Source organism: Saccostrea echinata, unplaced genomic scaffold (genome assembly GCF_033153115.1).
Source record: "Saccostrea echinata isolate AGI-Se365-2 ecotype Australia unplaced genomic scaffold, CSIRO_AGI_Sech_v1 ptg000007l, whole genome shotgun sequence".
Classification (NCBI taxonomy): Eukaryota; Metazoa; Mollusca; class Bivalvia; order Ostreida; family Ostreidae; genus Saccostrea; species Saccostrea echinata.
The window spans coordinates 7606065-7630525 of record NW_026889756.1 but is presented as its reverse complement, the minus strand read 5'-3'; the positions used below and the strand labels follow the sequence as shown (position 1 = coordinate 7630525).

Genomic DNA, 24461 nt, shown 5'->3' with positions numbered 1-24461 from the left:
CATTTTTTTTTTCGACCTGAACACTTCCGGTCGCCACCGAAAGTGAATTTTAAAAATTGCACTTTAATTCTGTCTTACAAACTCTAGAAAATACGTTTTGATATTTTTACACATGCATTTGTGACATCAGACATCAATCGATAAAAAAAATTATGTCTTGATGTAAGGATGGGAAGTTATTGTTTTTGTTATTTTCTAAAATATTGCAAAGTTTGGAATTATTGCTTTTTCTCAGAATATATTTAACAAAAGCTACACGTACTTTAATATCATCATTTCATGCAATTTTTTATTTATTTATTTATAATTCTTTTTTGTAAATCTTAGATGAAAACATGCTAACTGCTTATTATTACTTTCAGTACTTTGATTTTTATAAATCGTGGAATGGTTATATACAATGTTCAAAAGTTAAACGTTTTGATTCTATCTATGTCACTATTTTTGCGAATTTATTATTTTTTTTTAATTCTTTGGAGTTTATAAGTATCCAAATTTCATTAATATCACTTAAAGATTTAAAAATATGAATGAGATTTGAAGGATGTGAGGAGTGCCCCAGTCTACGTACAAACCTGTTATCAAGACTTTTCAGGATCAGGGTAGCCGGTTGAACGCTAAAAAAACAGGCCTTTGGGGAAAATTGTCTTTTCGGGGAGAAACCAGTTTGCTTTGGTTGGTAAAACGGAGCAGAGCAAAGGTACTACAAGATGTTACAACCGAATTTAATATTGGAAATGGTTTTAAGCAAGTCAGCTGAAGGACTTTGGAGCGGATTTTGAATAAAAATCAGATTTATCGGAGAGTTGTCAGGAAACGTTGTCAACCAAAAGAAAACGACTTACATGGTGCCTACATAAACGGAGATTAACTGTAAACCAATATTGGAGAAATACTATCTTCAGTGATGAGACAAACCGAATGGTCAAAATAATAGGGTCTACCTGTGGCGATCTGCTTATGAAGCTTACTATCCGGAGTGCATGTCAGGAAATGTTGTCAACCGAAGAAAACGACTTACATTGTGCCTCTATAAAACGGAGATTAGCTGTAAACCATTATTAGAGAAATAATATCTTCAGAGATGAGACACAAATCGTATAGTTAAAATAATTGGGCCTGATTCAGGCGATCTGCTTATGAAGCTTACAGACCGGAGTGTATGTTGGCAGAGTGTAAGCCCAAAGTTTCAGTTATGATCTGGGGGTGTATTACCTGGTATGGGCCTAGTACTCTCTATAAGGTAAACGGCAATATAAATGCCGAGAAATAAATTTCAATATTAGATGTAGAAATGTGGCCTCTTATTGCCCGTCATTTCCCAGACAATTCCTACACATTCCGGGACGACAATGCCCCCGTGCATCGAGTACGTATCGTAGAGAGATGTAAATTATTTGAAAACAACATCCATGGAATGATATGACCAGTCCAATAGCCAGTCATAGATATTATCGAAAACTGTTGGCATCGGGTGGAGAGGAGTTTACAAAATCGGGCAGGCGAAATAACTAATTCAAATCAGCTGTTCGAAGCTATTCTTGATATTTGGCAGAATTTTTTAGTTAAGTACATTTAAAATCTTTCTCAGCCTCTATCTTGAAGAATTCTTGCATGCATTCGGTTTTAATGTACTTTACAAATTAGGGTTAGTCCTTCACCAAAACTGTATAAACCAAGTCACCTGGGTCAATGTTGTCAGGCCTTATTGTTGTCATTGGTCATATATTGAAAATATATTACATGATGGGGATCAACAAGTAATTTTTTATATGATAATGATAAACAATTAGCCGTCTAAAAATACAGTCCCTGTTTCAGACTCAAGGATAGGACTAAATTGGTTGTAAATTAAAAATGCATAACACATTGAAAAACCTTTTACTTATGTACATGTGCAAGACAAATGTTACACATGTAAACCTTATCAAAAACTATCAAATTTATGGCTCATGGTCCCAGCATTTGGACCCAAACTGGAGCCATTGGTCATTAAAATAAGTACTAACTTCCTTTCCTAAAATTTCAAAATCTATGTCACCTATATATCCAGCGCCCAGGCCCCGGAGTGTGGATAAGTCAGTCATGTATTGAAATTTATTATACAATGTGCCTGGATGTCTATGAGGAAAGCTGCATGATTTTATAAGCCTCTCAAAACTATTTTTGTGAGACCAGAGGTCCAGTCCATTTGAATTGAAATGGCAATAGCATCAGAAACTCATGATATTCAGGTGACTGTTATCCCATGCTTCAGCAACCGTTTTATAAGACTCTGACACTGAATTTAGAAATGTATTCTTTGATTATTATGATATAATTATTAAACTCTTGGAGTAAATGTGAATAAATTTAATTACTTACATAATGACCCCCCTCCAATCAAAATTTTTTTATTGATAAGATCATGTGATCAAAGGTAAGCAGTACGATTGGATATTATGGTTTAATATTTATAAATTTGCATCAAGTGGAGATAGAACAAACAATTACTGTTAATATCTTCTTTATTTTTGTCCTTAGGAACAAAAGGATTTCATAGGTAGATAGCTCTCAGCAAGCCGATTCCAACGATATGCATAACTCATTTTGGACCATTTTTGCACTTAGAACATGGATGATTTTGGCAAAAGAGTTTGTGATTCAATTTTTTAAAAAGTTGGAATTTAAACTATCAGTATTTCATAAACATCCCTTCTCAACACGATGTTTCAATGCACCGCTGAAGAAATCATTTTAAGAGGTCAAGGAGCCAAAATGAATGGAGACAGAACTTCGTTTCTATTATATATTTCCCTTATCGTTCCAAGCTCTCTAACTAGAGTTCATAATCAAGTGTAAAATAGAACTATGACTGGCAACTTCTATTTCATGCTTCTTTAAAAGTAACATGACTAAATGTATCTTAAATTGGAAACAATTTTCTTCCAAACAACAAAAATGATGACCTTTCAATAGTCGATATTGACTTGGTGTTTCTCAAAACATACTTTCACCTCCTAGTGTATTTCAAGAATGGACATTTTTATTACTTTGGACCTTTCGAAAATAATTGAACAATAAACCTTACCCATTCTCTAAAATCTTACTTAACTGAAAACAAAATCGAGATAAAGCTTACGTTGAAGTCCTTGACAGTTGACACCTCCTCTTAAACTAGAGCAGTATCTGTGTTTCTCGGGTATGAAACGATCATTTTTTAAAAAGAATAAGATTGTTGTTAAAAATAGCATTGTTTATTCATAATTGATTTATTAAAAAATAACGATGGAAAATGATAAAATTGCTTCAACACATTTGATCATGAACGTGTAAGAAAAAAATAAATATATTTTTATTTTAAATAAACGGAAATTTATGTATAATGTTGAAAAGTGCAATTCATAAATAAAAGCACTGTCAAGGCGAGCATTTTCATCTATGAACACGTTCATTGATAAAAACGTTTCGGACACGAGTTAAAATTAGGAAATCTATTTTATCTGGGGTAAAGTCCCATGTTTAAATGCAGTATTCGTAGATATCAGTTCTGCTACAAACGTTTTCCATTCGTATACAAATTTCCTCTCCAGAAATGTTTCTGTGTCGACACGAATAAAGAATCTCCAAAATCTGGTTTATAAATCTCCATCGAACACACGCTTGTTTGGAGACTTAGCTCTATGGTGCTTGTCGGTATCGTGTGTAGAACCATTGAGACTTAAATCTGTATATCAACCACTTGTCGATATTGTATGTTTGTTTCATACTTTATAAATTTTCCCTAAATCACTGTTAAACAGGCGCTTCTCGATGCTGTATGTAGACGTAAGTCTATAAAATCTCTGTTAATCATGCAGAAAGTGTTTTGCGTAAAAAAAACAACACTAGACTCGGATCTGTGAACGCTCTGTTAATTGTGTGTTTGTTGTTGTTGTGTGTGTAAAAGCGAAATCTGTGTCAATCGTGTGCTTGTCGTTGTTGAGCGTGTAGAACCATTGAGACTCGGATCTGTGAACTCTGCATCAATCGTGTGCTTGTCGTTGTTGTTGTGTGTAGAATCATTGATACTCGGATCTGTGAACTCTAAGTCAGTCGTGCGCTTGTCGATGTTGTGTGTGTAGGAGCACCAGAATCTGATCCATTTTTCTGTCTAGTTCCCGCATTTGAGACTCCATACTCGATAACTTGGAGAAGACGGTCACTCGTTCTTTATCCCTGTTCAGTACATGTAGTGGCTTTCCCAGAGTTGTATCCAGTCTAAAAGTAAAGTCTTAGATAAATGCTTCAATTATAAACAACATAAAATCTGACATTTTCGTTTCAGAGAAATAACGAAGCCCAAGTTTTTGTTATTCAAATTAACATTGAAAAGCATTTCTAATTGTTCTCTCCTTTAAATTTATGAATATTTTATTAGTGCATGTTTATATCGAATATGATTAATGATAAGATTGGTCTGTTTCCTACTTAGCTGCTTCATACTTTAGTCTTATGTTTAGATATATGATGGGTTTGTTTCCTACTTAGCCGCTTCATACTTAACCGTATGTTTAGATATAAGAAGGGACAATATATGTTTAGATATATGATTGGGTCACTATATGTTTATATATATGATGGGCCACTTATCTGCCGTAACATTTAAGTCAAGTGTGTAATTGTTAACTGTTCTCTAACTTTTCCAACGTCTAGGCGTTCGCATTCATTTTCATGAATCTCATTCTTTGAAAATACGACTGGGTGTTAACACACAGATAATTAGGGATAACTGAATGGCTGATTTAAATACAATATCACCTTAAAGTTACTTTATCAAACAGTTTTTATTCACTTAAAAATGTACAGCTGGGATCGTTTGGATAAGTAAACAATCTTCTATAATCAAGTATCAATATACAGCTAAAAACATGCATTCGACTGGCAATGTTAGGAAAAATTCATTTTATTATTTTACCTAGGTATATTAATATCTTTGTTTTACATTAGTGAACATCACTTTGGTACATGCAAGTATGAGGTATCATATCACAACTCACCTCCTCTGAAGTTCTTTGATCCGCACCATCATGTTTAAATGTCCCTGAGAATATTGCTCAATAACATCTCTGACGTCATAAGGCTTCCGAGCTAGCTATAAAGACATCGGACACATTTCAGTTAGGAATAACATATTAAGACATCAGCCACATTTCAGTTAGGGATCACATATAAAGACATAATATAGATTTCAGTTAGGAATTACATATATAGAAATAATATAGATTTCAGTTAGGAATCACACATTAAGACATCAGATGGAATTCAGTTAGTGATCACATATATAGACATAATATAGATTTCAGTTAGGAATCACACATTAAGACATAATATAGATTTCAGTTAGGAATCACACATTAAGACATAATATAGATTTCAGTTAGGAATCACATATTAAGACATCAGAAAAATTTCAGTTAGGGATCACATATTAAGACATCAGATAGATTTCAGTTAGGGATCACATATTAAGACATCAGATGGAATTCATTTAGTGATCACATATATAGACATAATATAAATTTCAGTTAGGAATCACACATTAAGACATCAGATGGAATTCAGTTAGTGATCACATATATAGACATAATAGAGATTTCAGTTAGGGATCACATATTAAGACATCAGATAGATTTCAGTTAGGGATCACATATTAAGACATCAGATAGATTTCAGTTAGGGATCACATATTAAGACATCAGATAGATTTCAGTTAGGGATCACATCAGTGTTAGGGTTAAATAAAGAGATAGGAATCACATCGATATAGTGTACGATTACTTATGCTGCTTATTGCCTAAAAATTACATATTAACAAATTACTGTAGCAACAGGTAAATATATAAGTTTTTTATTTGATGTCAGTTAAAAACTGAGATATAATATAGAGCGGTAGTTAAAAATAACGATATTATGTAGGTGATAGCAAAAAATAACGATATTATGTAGACGATAGCAAAAAATAACTATGTTATGTAGATGATAGCAAAAAATAACGATGTTATATAGGTGATAGTATACACATATCCACTGGCTGTGAGTGGGATAGCTCTTTTATCAAACCCGCGACAGGAACTAGTCCCCGAGGGCTTGCCCGAGGGGAATAGTTCCTGTCAAGGGTTTGATGAAAGAGCTATCCCACTCACAGCCAGTGGATAAGCATTTTATTATACTGATGTATATCATAATTTCTGAGTGTTGTATTTACCTGATACTACAGTTCGATAGTAAAATCATGAAGAAAAAAATAATTTATGAAAGTTTTGAACAAGTATTTGGAATAAGATAACACTGCTAGAATGAGCTGAAATCCTGATGACGTCACAATGCTATTGAAGTCAGGATGACATCATAAGTCTATAGATTGATTACAGGAAATCAAACTTGGCGGCAAAAATTGCATGAAAATTTTCCGAGGGGTGGATAGCAAAAACTATACCCCGGGGTATAGCTTTGCTATGTGTGGAAATTTTGAGACTATAAAGATAGTTAGTTTACCTTCTTAACTTTATATAGGAAACATTTTAACAGAAGTATAATAACAAAAAATAACGATATAATGTAGGTAATAGTAAAAAATAACGATATTATGTAGCTGATAGCAAAAAATAACGATATGATGATGTGTGAGGTGGCACCTTAAAAAATCACGATATTAAACAGAGTGAAAGCTACAAATATACTACTTATGTATACGGCAAACGCAACAAATATATCCCAAGAAAGTCTAAAACTCAACTACAAAATAATGAATGAATGGATCTACCAGGTAATGGAAATTTTACTAAAAATTCAGGAATATGACGTAGAACAAAACGATATGAACAATGGAATAAAAATGCTTTTATAAGCAGGAGTATACAAATAGAGGATATTCAATGTATTGTAGATGAATATGGAATTTATTAATTAATTAATTCCATATTCATTACAAAACATTGAATTTTCTGTTTATTACATTTTCTTTGATTTTCCCTTTGCCCCTGTCTTTTCTTAACACAGTGTCATAAGCTTGACGTCATAGTTGAGCGGTTGAGACGTCATAGCTTAGCAGTTGTGAGATTGAAAACATTACATAGCATAGATTTTAGCAACATATTTGGGAAGAAATTTGCAGTTTAATCTCTATTAAGATGGTTAGTTACTATCTCTATCTTATGACAGGCCAGAAATTATTTTTTTACTTACTTTGATATCCTTTCACACTGTGAGAGAATATCATTTTGGTATCCTTTCACACTGTGAGAGAATATCATTTTGGTATCCTTTCACACTGTGAGAGAATATCACTTTTATTCAATAAATAAATCACAGTATTTCACTGTTGACAATGTAATAAACGATCTACATAAGAATAAAAAAAAAAATTTTTAAATATGAAACGGCCGGTCCCTTAAATTATCATAATTAGTATTTTTACCTGAAAACGTCGCCTGGCAACAAAGAATTTAATTCTTCGAATAACTCTTATCATTGTTTTATGTTCTTCGGTTAATCTGAAAAACGTATTAAAAAATAATAGCTATGAATATTGGAAAGGATGAATATATTTAATGTTACACGCATTTAAGAAATATCTTCCAATTTGGAAAGTTAATAAAGATACAGACTTCTCATACGGACATGATATGATAAAATCAGTGATACATACTCCTGAGGTTTAGACACAGCTTCTTCCTCCAGTCCGTCGTTGGAGTATTCCATCATTTCTACTGCCTGACAGTTGTTCAGATCTATTGAATAGTAAAAAGAAAGATCTTTTAGTGACACTCTAGACTTACCCTACTGACGATGTTCAGATCTATTGAATAATTAACATTAATATTTAAAAGTTATAATTTTATAAGTGGCAGTCTAGATTAACCCTATAAAGAGTGGTCCTGACCTATTGAATAATTATCAATAAGAGTTATTCTAGATTAACCCTACCGACATTTATTCAGATCTGTTAATTAACTAACATTAAGAGTTATTCTAGATTAACCCTACCGACATTTATTCAGATCTGTTAATTAACTAACATTAAGAGTTATTCTAGATTAATCCTACCGTTAATTATTCAGATCTGTTGAATAACTAACAATAAGAGTTATTCTAGATTGACCCTACGTTTTCAGAAGAATGAAGAGAAATAGAATGACTTAACAATTGAATTCATACAGTGAGATGCACTTCCGAAAAGTTACCTGTTTTCTCTGAGTACTCTGGAATAGATTGACAACTGCCGTGTTTATCAGTTATGCTGGAGGTCCGGGAAAAATTTCGTTTCTTCAGAAGATTCGGTCTTTGAGGAAATCTAGATAGAGACCCTGACGATGGGTTTTGTTTATTGTTGATCATTTTCTTGGAGTGATGGTTAGACATTTTTGAAAAACCGTAATGATGTTTGTGTTGGTGGCGCTTTTCATCTAGATGAACCTTCCAGGTGGCGCTAGAATGAAAATTAGGCTCAGCCGCGTGGCATCGCCATAAGCACTGCAAAGAAACAAACGAACAACTTATCAACAAACAACAAACCAACAACTTATTAACAAACAACAAATCAACAACTAATTAACAAATTACGAATGAAGCAATGGTCCACTTGTAATTGGTGTAAGTGGAGAGTAGGCTTGGTAAATGTTTCACCTATAGAAAACTTGTACGTGTCCTTGCTCTTTTAAAATATATAATTTCGACCGGCATTCTTCATTTTTTTTTTAAATTGAATGAATTTCTACACATATATATTGTAGTCAGTTATCTATCAGAACTTTAACATTTCTAATCATAATGTCAAATTTAATGGCTATATAACTATAGTAAACTACAGTTTATCAAAGGGTTTGATTTTGTTATGGGATTTAGGAATTTGTACAAAACTACAACTGTATATATTTCAATATAAATGCAATATTTTCTGTGAAGAGAAAAATATATTCATCCGATAGAGAAGTATATTTCTAAAACAATTAAAATTCGTTAGAACTGAAAACATGAAAGATGTGAATGGAATTTTGAGTGACATGTAGATTTAGAAAAGAGAGAATAGAAAAAATACCGGAAGTGGAAATAATAAGAACAATAGCCGAGATTCGATCTGAAAATTGATTTCTTTTGCATGAAATTCTTCATACAGATTTAAATTAAATCTGGAAATGTTTCATCAGAGGCTTGTTTCGAGGAAAAAGGTACATGTATATAAAATAGAGTCGTATAATTTTGAGGGACACACTCCATTACAACTTTTGGAATAAGGTATATTATTTAATGGATTTTTAATAGCAAAGTTACTGTGCAGTCATAAATACCTCTCACATTATAAGCCTTTTTCAATAAAACGTTACATTCACTATGATGTAAGTTGTACACAATATATTTTCATGTATGGCGTGATCTATCATGTGCTTATTACTGCTAAGTAAACCTTCACTTAGTATTCTAAAACACCAAGCTTACCTGTATAAGTGTAAACCTTCACTTAGTATTCTAAAACACCAAACTTACCTGTATAAATGTAAACCTTCACTTTGTATTCTATAACACCAAGCTTACCTGTATAAGTGTATACCTTCACTTAGTATTCTATAACACCAAGCTTACCTGTATAAGTGTAAACCTTCACTTAGTATTCTATAACACCAAGCTTACCTGTATAAGTGTAAACCTTCACTTAGTATTCTATAACACCAGGCATACCTGTATAAGTGTAAACCTTCTCTTTGTATTCCATAACAACAGGCTTACCTGTTTAAGTGTAAACCTTCACTTAGTATTCTATAACACACATTCATTTAGAATTCTACAAAGCCAGGCCTACATGTACCTGTATAAGTGAGGCAGCAGTGGGAATCTGACGATTAAAATGTTTCTGTCGTTGTTTTTGCTGAACTTTCAGGGCGAATCCAGACCCGAGTATGCCCTGAAACAAAAATACACATACATGTATAACCGAATAATACAGACCAAGTATGCCATGAAACAAAAACACACAAACATGTATAACAAATAACACAGACCCAAGTTTACCCTGAAACAAAACCTAACAAAAACTAATACAGACCCAGGTTTACCCTAGCTAAGTCAAAAACAATGCACAAACATGTATAACAAAATAATACATACCAAAGTTTACCAAGAATCAAAGCACACAAACATGTCTAATCAAATGATATAGATCCAAGTTTACCCTGAATCAAAGACTCACATACATCTATAATCAAATAACACAGGTCCAAGTTTACCCTGAAACAAAAACTAATACAGACCCAAGTTTCCCCTGAATTTAAATCACACAAACATGTATAACCAAATAATACAGACAAACGTTTACTCTGAATCCAAAACACACATGCATGTATAACCAAATAATACAGACCCAAGTTTACCCTGAAACAAAAACACACATGCATGCATGTATAACCAAATAATACAGACCCAAGCTTTCCCTAACACCGTATTGTTTACATTTTTCTAGTTATCCGATCATGACAAAGAGCACAGGGCAATTGTGACAGGTGGACAGGGGATACTTACTTCACTGTGGCACCTGATCCCACCTTTGATCTTTTTTTAGGACCATGTTTGCTCTGCTCCCAATTTGTATTGTACAAATGGAATTATGAGCTTGATAATTATTCGCTATCGTCATAATTCATATACAATGGGAAGATATGTTCAAAAATCCAATGAAATAATACAAATTGTGAGCAGAGCAAACCCTGACCTCTTCCAACAGAAGATGTCGGATCAACTGCAAGGTAGGAGTAAACATCTGTCGACTTGCAACATGGGCTCTTTGCCATGATAGGGTAAACGGAGAAATTCGTAACCAGTTCGTTATAAGAAATAATGACCAAACAATTTGTGTACAAACGTCAATAAACATTCGACTTAAAGACAAATGGTATTGCAAACAAGGTTATATGTATCGGCAAACGAATTCGCAACATTTTGACTTTAGACAAAAATGTAAATATTCTTGTATCATCAACCGTTTAGCTGTAATCCATCTCATTTAATAAACTATGCGCACAAGGAACATGCCCTTGCATAAAGAATGAACTGATAAATAAAAAACACACTCATATGCAGGTAAAAATGAGATAGTGACATATAAATGATAAGTTAAGGATAAAAAGTTGAAGTCGTCATTTTTATGCCCATGTAATCGAAGATTTGGGGGTATATAGTTTTAGCCTTGTCCGTCTGGCTGTCTGTCTGTCTAGCTGATTGTCAGTCTTGCTGCCTGTTTGTGTGTTAATCTGTTAATTTTAACCTTGCACAAAACTTTTGATTGGTCAATGCTATGGGTATAATATTTCAAGTGTTTATCTCTTGTGACAAGACCTTTATTTGGTTATAAATATATTTGACCTCTTGACCTTTGAGTTTGACCTGATAACTGTACAGTTGTTGCTTGGGCTTTCGTACTTCACATGCCTATTCACTGTGTCAAGACCTTTCCTTGGGTATAAATATTTTGGACTTCTTGACCTTGACCCTAGAGTTTAACCGACTTTAAAAAAAAAACTTTGACCAATTAGTACTAGGGCTTTCATATTTCACAGGTGTGACAAGACCTTCCTTTTGATACCAACAATTTTGACCCTTAACCTTGGAGTTTAAGATATTTTCAAAACATTTTAACCTTGGCGATAACTTTTGAAAAGTTGGTGCAATGGCTTTTATATTTCACATGTATATTTCTTGTGGCAAGTCTTTTCGCTATGTATCTTTGTTTTTGAGCCTCTGTTCTTGACCTTGGAGTTTGATCCACTTTTAAAAAACATTAACCTTGACCATAACTTTTAAACGGTTGGTTCTAAGACCTTCATATTTTACAGGTATATTCATTGATACGAGTTCTTTCTTCGGAAAGCAACATTTTTGATCTCTTGACCTTGGGAGATAATTGGCATTTGAGAAACTTCAACTTTCGCCATAAGCTGCCATACGGGGACATCAGTGTTTCACAAACACATCTTGTTATTATAAAGTTAAATGTTAGTTTGTCATTAATTTCTTTTTCTAGTAAAACATCCAAATATGAAGCAGATGTGTCAGACTTCGTCATTTCTTTTATTTTGAGCTTCATGGTACCAGTATATAATCAATCAAGATATGAATAAAAATAAACTAAATACTGTTAGGGTTAGGGTGTATAAATATCCTCGATATACATGTATCTAAATGTCGGTTTGAAGGTCATAGCAAGAGATTACTTCTTTCTTGTTGAAGATTATTGAATAAATTCTTTTTAGGAATTCAGAAAAGGGCTGCTTACAATGGGACTATAATAATACTGGTGGGAATTCCAACAGATTCTTTGAATTCTTTTTCTACAGAGACAAGATAAATATTGTCAATGAGGAACTCAAGCATCTTCAGAATGGTTTTTAAACAAATTTGTAGATGACTGGTGACAAAATGGGAAAACTTATAACTTATATTAATTTAAAAGAAGTTGTCCAAATATTAAAAACTGGGGATGGTTGTATAAAGTGTTTAAAAGTCCTTTGTTTTGATGAAATTGATTTTGCGAATTCAAATTTTCTAAAAGTTCTTTAAGTATTTGAAGAATTAAATAAAATCACATTAAGCCACATTTGATTAAGTACAGAAAGTAAACAGTAAAGAAAAAGGCTTGATAGAACATTTGCTACATCCCGCTATGTAAAAGTATCTTGTTTGTAAAACAAAATTAATTTGTAAAGCTTTTTTAATCTAAAATAGGTATGGTAATTCAGAATAAATTAAGCTATTGGAAATATGAAAACTATTCAAAACTGACAAGTGATTTTGTAGATTTAGAAATGTTGGATTGGATATTGTGAAAAGTTTATGACGACAAGAGCAACAACGACAACAAACAACAAACATTTTTTTTTTAACAGAAGAACTCACTTGAGCCTTTGGCCCAGTTGAACTAAAGAGCAGTTAATGTGGTAGATGTCCTGCTCAGATAAAACAAAATTGTTAATCAAAATTGATACTCACAGCAGGAAGAGCAAAAAATGAAATGGCAAACACAGAAAAACAGGAGGCTACAATCCTCCCCATCCAGGTCTGGGGAACTGTATCCCCATAACCAATCGTTGTCACAGTAATCTGTAGAAAAGAGACAAATGAGATGATTCCTTTGCTGTCATCTTCCATACTGTATAATAAAAGACAAAAACAGGACTCTTTTTCATGTCTCTGTTCTTCTTCATTTGATCAACAGAGCCTGGTTCATTTGTTTCCTTGCAAAGTGAAAATATTTGTTGTTAACACTACTCACCACTCCCCACCAGAGGGCGTCAGCGTAGCTGGTGAAGTCTGTGGACCCGTTTTCTTTTTCTGCTAGGTAGACAAAATACGAGGAGAAAATGAGACCCAGGAATCCTATATAAAGCGTGGTGATCAGTTCCTGATAATAAAAGTACAGTCAAATCAGAATGGCTAGGTATAAATATAGTAATATAATATTAAACAGAGAAATATCATCACGAAATCAGCTTGAAATATAATTCGAATACCTTATCTTTATTAAAAGAAGACTCTAGACTCCTGTCCCAGACTTGTTATCTATGTAATTGACTTACTCTAGAGGTATGTTCCTCTTCTGACTGTGTTTACAGACAATGACATCAGAGTAATCTATCTTACTTTACCTTCTGAATTATTTATCTCTAAATTCCTTTTACAAGTTTTTCCATTAACTAACTTTAAGTTAATGATCATCTTATTAGCTGTCTGTGTGTGTAGACAACTGATTCCTGAGTTACGTCCCTTCCTTGTCTGTGTATGTAGACAACTGATTCCAGAATTATGTATCTTAGCTATCTATGTAGAAAACTGATTCCAAAGTTACGTCCCTTAGCTGTCTATGTATGTAGACACCTAATCACAGAGTTACGTTCCTTAGCTGTCTGTGTATTTAGGCAAATGATACCAGAGTTATGTCCCGTGTCTGTCTGTATGTAGAACTGTTTTCAGAGTTATGTCCCGTGCCTGTCTGTGTATGTAGACAAATAATCCTGGAGTTACATCTCTTACCTGTCTGTGTATGTAGACAACTGATCCCAATAGACGCCAAGTTCCTCCCTGTCTGTCAACGTGTAACATACGAAGGATTTGAAGAAACCGTACACCTCTATAAAGCAAATATCAAATAATTGTTAATGAGCCAGAAAATATAAAGTAAATCTTTGTGCCTTTTTGATTCCCCTTTTTTCTAACAAGAGTTCCAGTCATGGCTTTAATTGTCAGCTGAATACAATACAACCCTGTAAAGGATATAATTATATGTGTATAATCACACAAAAAAAGACCGAAACACAAAAAACAAGAGAAAAGTGATAATCGGGGATCAACAGAATAGTTTGTATAGTTATCAGCACCAGCTCAAACTTGCCTGTATATGTTAGACAATATTCAGGGTTTGACACTAAGGCACGTACGACCGACCCAGTCTAGTAGATGAGTGGTCCGGTCATGTAGAATGTAACCCTAACCCTGAACTAGACCGATTGGTCGTGTTAATAAAATTACTGTTAAATCCCATTTCAGTCTTTCAAATAAATATTCCAAAAACTTTTAAAGAATTTTTCTTAATTTTTACGATTGTAAACACAGCTATCGCTCTGCAAAAAAAAAATCCTGTATGATACAATATCTACTTTTAGCCACGGCTGTAATAGACAAGCCGCGGTAGAGACTTGCGTCGTTCAGTATCAATATGGTATAAATAGTTCTTGTAAAAATATATTCTGCAATCAATTTATTAATATTTAGGATAAAAAAATTATTAAAGTTCGTTGAATGATCTTTAAAGCTTACAATACTCGCATGTCCTGATGAACCCGACTCAATTGGCTAGTTTGAAACAATTTCAAAATTACCTCGTTAAAATTAGCGATTTAAAAAAAAATTGTAGGTTTGCTCAGGGCTAGTGATTTTACGGTCAGGGCTAGTAAAAATTATTGGAAGTAGCCCGACTGGTCTAGTACTCATAAAAGTTAATGTCAAACCCTGATATTCAAGAGTACACCCAGCACAATCCCCACACAATGATTGAATCTCTTGGACTATAATTTTTAATGTTCATCTGTAAGGCGCTTTGTCTCAGTTTTATTCTGTCATCTATTTTTTTACAAGTCTACGCAACTACAAAAAACTAAGAAATTACATTCTGTATTATGTATTAATAATTATTGTATCATACTTTTATTCCATTTTCCAATAAAATGCAATCTCTGCATTAATTAACTGATAAATTACCATAGGTAAGAATGAAGAAAAATAACTTATCTTAAAGCAGAGTAAATACAACATGATAAAATAAGCCCCACCCTAACTCCAGCTTTCTGTCTCAGGGGCCATGAATGTCACAATTTGGAATGGGCACTCTTTCTCATCTTAACCATGTACTTAGTTTGTGTACTAAATATCCCAAAGCAGATAATATTTTTTTTCCAATAAATGCCTTTTCATTGTACGATTAACCCTACCCATAGTCAACTAAATTTAGAGTTTTGGAAGATGCATTTTTGCTCATCATAACCATGCAATTAGTTTGTATTCTAAATACCCAGGAGCAGAGAAGAAATTTTTTAAAAGATTTAATGCATTTTTACAATCAGACAAATAGACCCCTGCCCTAACACAGAACCCCTGTCACAGAGACCATTAGTTCAACAAGTGTATTTAAGGAAGCGATTGCAAGGCGTCACGTGATCGACTCATGTGATGTTTAAAAAAAGAAGATTTACGGTAACCATTTCCGGAATAACAGCTGAATAAGGAGCGTGATTATGATTACGCCCATGACAAAATATCTTCGTGGCAATATTTTTAAAGCAGAGAATTAAAGAATAATATAAAGATGTGATGTTGCAGAGTGTTGGTGAGCGTCGACGCAGACTTTTTTTTTATCCCTGTGTTTTTTTTTTTCGTTTCGACACGTCTACCTTTTGTCGTAGTTCTGAACACTGAAATCTATTTCATGAATAAATTTAATTCATATCTGGATCTTTACGTCCTCTAGTTTTATTTAAAATATTAATATTAGAATTTTATTTGAGATCGGTTTCTTTCCTATAGGATCTACATCTATGAATCGATATTCATTTCTTAGAAGGCCTATATGGATGGACAGATAAATGAATGCGATTTTCATATATACGTGTATAGACCAGTTTGAGGCCGCATGCTGGACATGAACGTATTTTTAAAAATATCGCAGAGGAAATTGTTTTCCTCTGTAAGATCTTCTCTAGCATTTTCAACTCTTACATCGACCATGTAAACATTGAATCGTCGGCACATTATTGCGTAAACATTTAATTGTTGTGGTAAAATGTTTTATTCGTCGTATTTGGTAAAAAATTGAAACCTAACACACTTCTTCTGACAGAAAAGAACAGTTTCTTTTTGCAAGTTTTCACAAATCTAGCAAAAAATACGCGCGTAAGAATGACAGACGAAACTAAGAGAGGTTAATTCTGACAATCGAGGTACTACGAAGGTACCAGGTATACCAGAGAGAGAAAATTATTTTGAGCATATTACATTTATTAAAAAAAACATTTCAACTCATCATGCTCACGGGAATATATTTGAAAAATGAATTTGATTTTTTAAAATTCACGAGGACATAAACAAAGACGTTTCACCTCAGCATATTTCATGAACCGCGTGAGCATGAAGCGCAAATTTATAAATGTCTTTCAACGATTATTTTTGAAACAAAACAGTTTGCACTATAGTTTTGACGTCAAGTGTGGCATTATGACGTCACAATGGAGATATGTAGGCTTACCTAGTTCATGAAAAAATGAATTGTTTTCTAACTTGCAATGAATCTGAAGGAAAAATATTTGCAAAATGTAAATATTAAATAGCAAATCATAAAATTTGTCAAATAAGATAATAGTTAGGATTTTATATACGGTATATATTGCAGGTACAAGTTCTCTGAAATAACCTATTCATTCAATGTGTTCAAGTGACACCCCTTCCCCCCCCCCCCTTTCCGATTCCAAGTCACAGTGCAGAGAACTCGATGAGTGTTCAGAGCATGAATAATTTGGCCCTTAGACCACTGTGCACTGGTTTAGAATGTATATACATGTACTTATGTTGATATAATAACGGAATGAATATTTTGGAGATGGGGAAATAAAAAAAAAAATGCATATTGTTGTTTTTTGTGTACATTATACTTATATCATTCTGCTCGATGTATAAAATGAGCAACCACTACAAGATTTTCAGGAAAAAATATTTATTAATCTATACGTATTTTCTATAGTTTGTAACAGATTATGCATATTAAAGGTTCAGCAACAAACCATCAGATTAAAATTTATGAAATCTTTTAATATTTTAGGAAGGGGGGGGGGGTATTGAAATGCATGTAGCTTAAAAAAGAATGTGATGACCCCACTTCATATTTTAACCATAAGTCACTTATAATAATTGTTACAAAATATATTAATTTTAGGAAAATTCATTGGGTAATTTTTTGTCAAGACGTTGAAAACTGCTCTTGGGGTGAAAATATTGCTGCAAATTTACAATGACTACTCCCCAAAGCAACTGTGGCATTAGTACATCTATCAGTAGTTTCCGATACAATTTTTATTTCCGATGAATATAAAGCATATTATTTAATATCTGGTGAAAATTATTTAATTTGTTTCAATTTTGATACCTGTATGGTATAATTAAAAATTCACTACATAAATATCAAAATATTGAAAAACGGTGGTTACCATGGCAACCATATCTTCCTTATAACCCTGATGACCATAGTTGAAATTTTCATATTATGATACCATTAAGGTAAGGCAAATTATATGTAAAAATGAGAAAAATTCATAGAGCGGATTTTTTTCATGTACCCTTGCAATCTCTTCCTTAAGAGGCACTCTAGTTGACGATATCTACTCTTCGTTTATCTACTGAATATACAGGGGAGAGATTTTTGAAGAAATCATGCATTTGCACTATACGATCAATAGAGCCCCACTCTAAAACGAGATACACTACCCAGGGGCAGGAAATTTACCACTTTGGAAGAAGCATTATTGCTCATCATAGCCATGAACTTCAGTTATCTGGTTGATACCCAAGAGCAAAGATTTTTTTAAAGAGTTATTACATTTTCACTATATAATCGCTAGAGCCCTAAACTAGCACTAGAACCCCTGACCCGGGGACTTGAATTTCACAACTTTGAAAAAAGTATCCTATCTATTCGCAACGTGATCAATAGGGTCCCATCTAAAGCCTAGAACCGCTAACTCTTGGGTCATGAATTTTACAATTATGGTGACACGGCGCTCATGACAATCATGCCAACATTTTGACAGCTTGAACTCTAGAATTAAAGAAGAAGATCGCATTGATTTTGATGGTTTAAACCCCAATCCTCAGGTTCCAGGAGCGCAGGGACCGTGAAATTCACATTTTTTGTTTTCTTTTCAACATATTGCTATAAGCCAAAATTAATAGAAACTGGTTCAGCAGTTCCAGAGAAGGAAATCAAAATTTTCAAATATTTACGCAGGCTGCACGGCGGACGACGCACGACGACGGACAAAAATAGATAGCAATAGGTCACCTGAATGACTAAGGTGACCTAAACATTTTCCTGTTCATCAATTTCGTTGACTCAGCATAATATCAAAATAAAAACTGGTCAAAAATATTTGAGGGATTTAACATATATAGATTAACAAGCTATAAACTTTTTTGTATTGTTAAATATGTAACAACATCCTCTGATTGTTGGCAATCCAATGAATTCAAGGTCAAGAAAAAGTAAAGATTATCATACTAAGTTTTAATCCTTGTAATCAACAAAAACATTTGTCTGAAAATTATTTTTTGTTGGAGAAATGTATACAGAAGAAAATAGCAGACAGCAGAGAGATAGCAATGCTTAATCCAATAAGTAGTTTTCATTAAACATTTTAAGAGCTACAGACAAATAAACATAGAATAGGTTTATCTTCTATTCTGTGTCCTTGAGTACACGTCAACAAAACAGGACCCCCCCCCCCCCTGTTTAAAGGACTTTTAAAAATTATCAACCATCATTTCATACTTAATTACAATTTCAATTGAAATTTGTAGTCATGGTGTGAAATTGCAACAAATAAATTCGCAAAAAATCCATGTACCTATTTTGGAGACAAAGCACAAACATTTGCACTAGCAGAAAAAAGAACAGTTATGTGGTAAATTCGGTTATGATTTTTATGAATCATTAGCAATATGAATTAATAGTATAGTAGGTTAAAGTTGAAGTATAGAATGAGTGTAAATATGGCATTTGATTACTTTTGTGACATGCAATGTACTCTTATATGCCTTACAGAAAAGCTTCATAAAATACGAAGATAACAAACAGAAATCGTGTACAAAAGTCAAAGGAAACAACACAAATTGGAAGCAGAGCAAACACGGATCTCTAAGACATCAGAGGTAGGATTAGGTGCCATGGAGGAGTAAGCATCCCCCGTAGACCGGTCAAACCCGCCGTGAGCCCTTTGTCTTGACTGGGTAAACGGATAAATCTGTAGATAATTCACTACGGAAACAATAGCCTGGCAATTGGCATTAAAATACGTCAATCAAATTTCACCTCACTGCACGTTGTATTTGCAAACAAAGCCACTTCACTGAACATAGAATTGACAAAACGTTGGATTTAAGTCAGATTGTCGATACCCTTGTAACATCAACTTATTTTTCAGGGTTTTGGTTAGGGTTTGTTTGGTTCACAGCGATAATGCTGTCATATACTATACTTTGAAAAAAAAAAGAATATTAAAGACTGAACACGATATAAAAATAAATATAAAACAAGAAAACACAGTTCATTAATTGAATTATTGCCTATTTGTACAGTTCATACTGAACTGGAGACAGCTACTCCTACACCAGATTGTTATCCCATCTAATTACCTGATGGCTGATGTGGCGAACACCTGTCCGTTAGACCCCACAGACAGAACCACAATGGATGCCGTCACCACCAGAAAATCTGTAATGATTAGACACATGGATCACTGAAGCATAGTAGGACACCACGGTTGATTACGATTTGATCCTCTTTCCAATACCCATGGGTCAATTTATACCAATGCGCTTGTTCTCATGAATAATTAATGAGGCTGTTTTATTGGACGCTAAGGGAAGAGGAACAGTAAACTGTCCAATCAGTAGGTCCCTAACATCGAACGTTAGTTACAAGTACAACTGAACGTGCTTGAGTTTTGGTAGGCATATTACATGCAAGTCTGGAATGCACGTGAATTAAAACGCATCCCAGATTTTGCTCCTGGCTTGTTTGGCTACAGGAACCTGTATTACAAGAGAAGACAACTTTTAATAGACGCATTGTGATAGGGGGTTTAAACGATGCTGCCTATAAGAATTGACCCCTGGGTGATGGAGATAGGAACCACGCGTAATTAACCGCGGTGTCCGACTATGAGTAACACAGAAATAGTTATACCTTAACACTGTAAAGAGGCAAGTTAAATATTAGCAAATTTAAACATTGTAAAAAGTCAATAAAAATGAATAAATGTGATTAATGTAATGGAAGTCAACAGGAAAATGATTTCTTGTAATCATATCTCCAACACTATAGTGGTTGGTGTTCAATCCAGTCATTTGGCTATCACTGAGTTAAGGACTTTGACATAGTTCAATTAAGCAAATTTATTTTAAAATTTGTAGACATTCTGATATTCAACTGGACTTTCCTTTTTATAGCTTTTGTTCCTAGACTTTGTAGGTTTTTTAATCCATGAAACTTACTTTTTTTATCATGGATTTTGATTTTATTATCTATGTAGATACGTTGTTAACTATAGTGTACTTTGGTTTGATTATCTATTTAGGTTTTTTATGATGCGTATTGGTCTTATTTAATAGGTTCTGAAATTGTTATGAATTATGGATATTAGTTTTATTATCTCTGTAGTATTTTTCTTGGTAATTAACAATGTTACTAATTTTTAACGGTTTATTCTACCTATTCCCACTTTTTGAAAATCAGGTAGGAAAAGGTAAAATTTTATGTGGGAAAAGATGGAATTTTTGTGGAAACAAATAATTAACCGTATAAACATATAATAACTGTATAAACAGTGATTAATTAACACCTGTTGGAATAGAGGACAGGTAAATTGTCTTTTAAAAACTATAAATCTGACTTTTTACTTATATTTGAAAGAAAAATGAGATTTTTACTAATATTTGAAAGAAAAAGAAACAAATAAATTATTTATATATTTCATTCATTTTAAAATCACATTGCAAAAGTCCTTATAGGACATTTCATAGTGTGCATGGAGCACAGAATAAATAAATATATAAGCACTAAATTGAAATCCATATTAAAATTCACTATGTTTTAAATAAAATGCTTTTTTTTTTTTTTGTTGACTATATCTTTTTATTATCTATAATCCATACATTTAAATGAAATAAATAATATTTTATTTTTATAAATCTATTTATTTTCTGTCCTAAAATGTACAGAATACAGGTAAATCTTAGATGGGATGAATTAGTCTAATTACTATAAAAACAAATTAACTATCAAAATATCTATTGTTATTTCCAAGTGGGAATAGGTGTAATTGAGATTTTTAAAAAGTGAGAATAGGTAGAAGACACCTTTTAAACTATGCTACAGATTACTTTAACTATTTTTATAGATAATTTGTTTTAAAATTGTATTGTCGTTAATGTGTTCATTAAGATTGGTATTGTCTTTATTTTCTATATAGATAAATTGTTATAGATGGTGGATATTTGTCTAATTATCTAAGTCGTTAAATTGTTCATTAAAATTTGTATCCTTTTTATTATCTATGTAGATCACTTGTTATTGATGAAGAATACTTTTTTTAATTATCTATGTAGTTATTTTTTTTTATCTAAGCTGGATATTGGTTTATTATCTATGTACATGTATGTCATTTAGTGTCTATGCTGAATACTGGTTTCGTTATCTATTTAGATTATTTGGTACCTTGGAAGTATTATTTGTTTGATTATCTATAATTGTTTTGTATAAATGATAAAATTTTCTTATAATAAGTGTATAAATATTTATCACATATATCATTTTAATGATTTATGAAGTTCATTTGTTACTATGATGGATATCGTTTAATTATCAATGGAGCCCATTTGTTACAAATGATGAATATTAGTTATCTATGCAATTAATTAGTTATCTACGATGGATATTGGTTTAGTTATTTTTGTGGTAGATTTGTTATCTACGATGGATATTGGTTTAGTTATTTTTGTGCAATTAATTAGTTATCTACGATGGATATTGGTTTAGTTATTTTTGTGGTTGATTTGTTATCTACGATGGATATTGGTTTAGTTATTTTTGTGGTTGATTTATCCTTGTAATAAACTAGTTTGTTACCTATGATGGATATTGGTTTAGTTATTTTTGTGGTTGATTTGTTATCTACGATGGATATTGGTTTAATTATTGTTGTGGTTGATTTATCTTTGTAATAAACTAATTTGTTACCTATGCTATATATTGTTTCAGTTATCTATGTTGTCCTGCCTTATGATTCAAGGTGCTTAAATTATCTACAACCTGTATTTAGTTAGTTTGTTACTTTCAACTGACGTTTGTCAAAATATCTCTATTATAGAGAATTTTTTTTTTATCTTCGATGGATATTAATTCAATTTTCAACATAGATAATTTGTTATTCACAGTGGATACTGGTATAATTATCTATGTAAAAAGTTTGTTACCCATGATGGGTATTGGTATATATGTATATGTAGATAATTTTTAACTATGATGAATACTAGTTAAATTACCGTTGTAGATAATGATTACTAACGATGGATAGAAATCGACTTTATCCTTGTATAGAGAGATAATTTATTGTCTATGATGTACATTGATGCAATAACCTACGTAGAAAATCTTTAATAGACATCGATTTAATGGGAAATAAACATAATTTGTTACCTATAATGGATGTTGGTTTAAGGAAATATCACACAAACAAAAATTTGATGCATGGATTGATAGATATTTTTTTGATTGATTTTGAATAGAAATGACATAAATAATAAATCCCTGAAATATAAAGAAATTGTAAGTTTTATGTTTTTCTTTGTTGCTTAGATATACGAGTTTGTGCCATTTTCTATGTAAATCTATAGATTTTTTTCCCCAAATTTTAAAACGTTATTACAAAATCGTACAAAATTATCATATTTATGCTGGCAAACATCATTCAGGTTACCTATATGAATATAAATCCATGAGATATATTGCTGTTTGTTTGTGTTATTTATCCTTAATTACGTATGTAGATATAAAATTTGTTACCTATAATAGATATTGGTTTACGGGCGAATCTGAAGCGTCCTGCAATCCCCATATATTTACTTCTACAGCCGGCGGACCACAGCCGAATGACGTACTCCAGACCAAAGAACACCACAAGTACTATTTCCTATATTAAAGACAATCATTTAAAAACTTCAATGTCAAAACATATAAACTAGAAGGGATATATCATCTTCATCCGTTTATTATCAACGATAATCTGTTCATGAAACTATGGATGAAAATCTGTTTTGGATAATCTTTATGATTGAGAGGCATGAAATTGAAACAAAGAATGTGACTATACATCGCTATTTAGGCATGAGACAACATAATGTGACTATACATCACTATTTAGTGTATATAGTGTTCATCTTCCCAGCGAATTCTTGTCTGGTGTTTAAATTATATACAGTATATACATAAATGACTGATTTAAGACAGAAACGTCTTGTAATGGTAATGGTTAATTCTCAGATGTTTCAGACAGTTTAAATCTCATTTAAGTGGTTGTTGCTTACAAAATGAACCGCAAGGAAAAATTCAAGAAACTGAACCGAAAAGAAAACTATAAAAGTTGAATATAAGCCAAAACATAAAGTTCTTATCTGATAATGTCATCAAAATCTAATTCATTTAGACAGTACATTCTGTCTGTCTGTCTGTCCTACCACGTAGAATAATGTTTACTGAAAACACTGAAATCACTTAGCATGTAGAACAATGTTTACAAAACCACCGGTCAAGTGAAACAATATTTACAGACATTGACCATAGAGAACAATGTTTATAGACAACAATAAGCATGTAAAACATTTTTTGAAAAGTGATCATAAAGAACAATTTTTACAGAAAACAACGACCACGCAGAACACACTGACCATGTAGAATATTTACCAAAAAACAATGACTACTTAGAAAAATGTTTTCGGAAAACAAAGACCATGTAAAACAATATCACTTGAAACATTTAGAGTAAGAAAATGTTTACAGAAAACATTGACCACGAAGAACACTGTTCACAGAAAACCCTGACCATGTAAAGTAATGGTTTCAGAAAACACTAACCAAGTAA

At 32.5% G+C, this 24461-nt stretch overlaps 1 protein-coding gene across 1 annotated transcript in view; it reads right to left on the bottom strand.

Annotated features, from left to right (window-relative positions):
• Positions 1-3275: 3275 nt before the first annotated feature.
• LOC133180795 (potassium voltage-gated channel subfamily KQT member 1-like) overlaps positions 3276-24461 on the bottom strand; it is a 39884-nt gene continuing 18698 nt past the window's right edge. Inside the window, exons 4-14 of the mRNA XM_061315263.1 lie at positions 23387-23513; positions 19957-20035; positions 14038-14134; positions 13280-13408; positions 12997-13107; positions 9824-9919; positions 8205-8493; positions 7670-7751; positions 7439-7514; positions 5019-5113; positions 3276-4239 (exon numbers count right to left, since the gene is read on the bottom strand). Coding sequence (XP_061171247.1) covers positions 4071-4239; positions 5019-5113; positions 7439-7514; positions 7670-7751; positions 8205-8493; positions 9824-9919; positions 12997-13107; positions 13280-13408; positions 14038-14134; positions 19957-20035; positions 23387-23513 — 1350 coding nt within the window. The 3' untranslated portion in view covers positions 3276-4070. The remainder of the gene's footprint in view (positions 4240-5018; positions 5114-7438; positions 7515-7669; positions 7752-8204; positions 8494-9823; positions 9920-12996; positions 13108-13279; positions 13409-14037; positions 14135-19956; positions 20036-23386; positions 23514-24461) is intronic.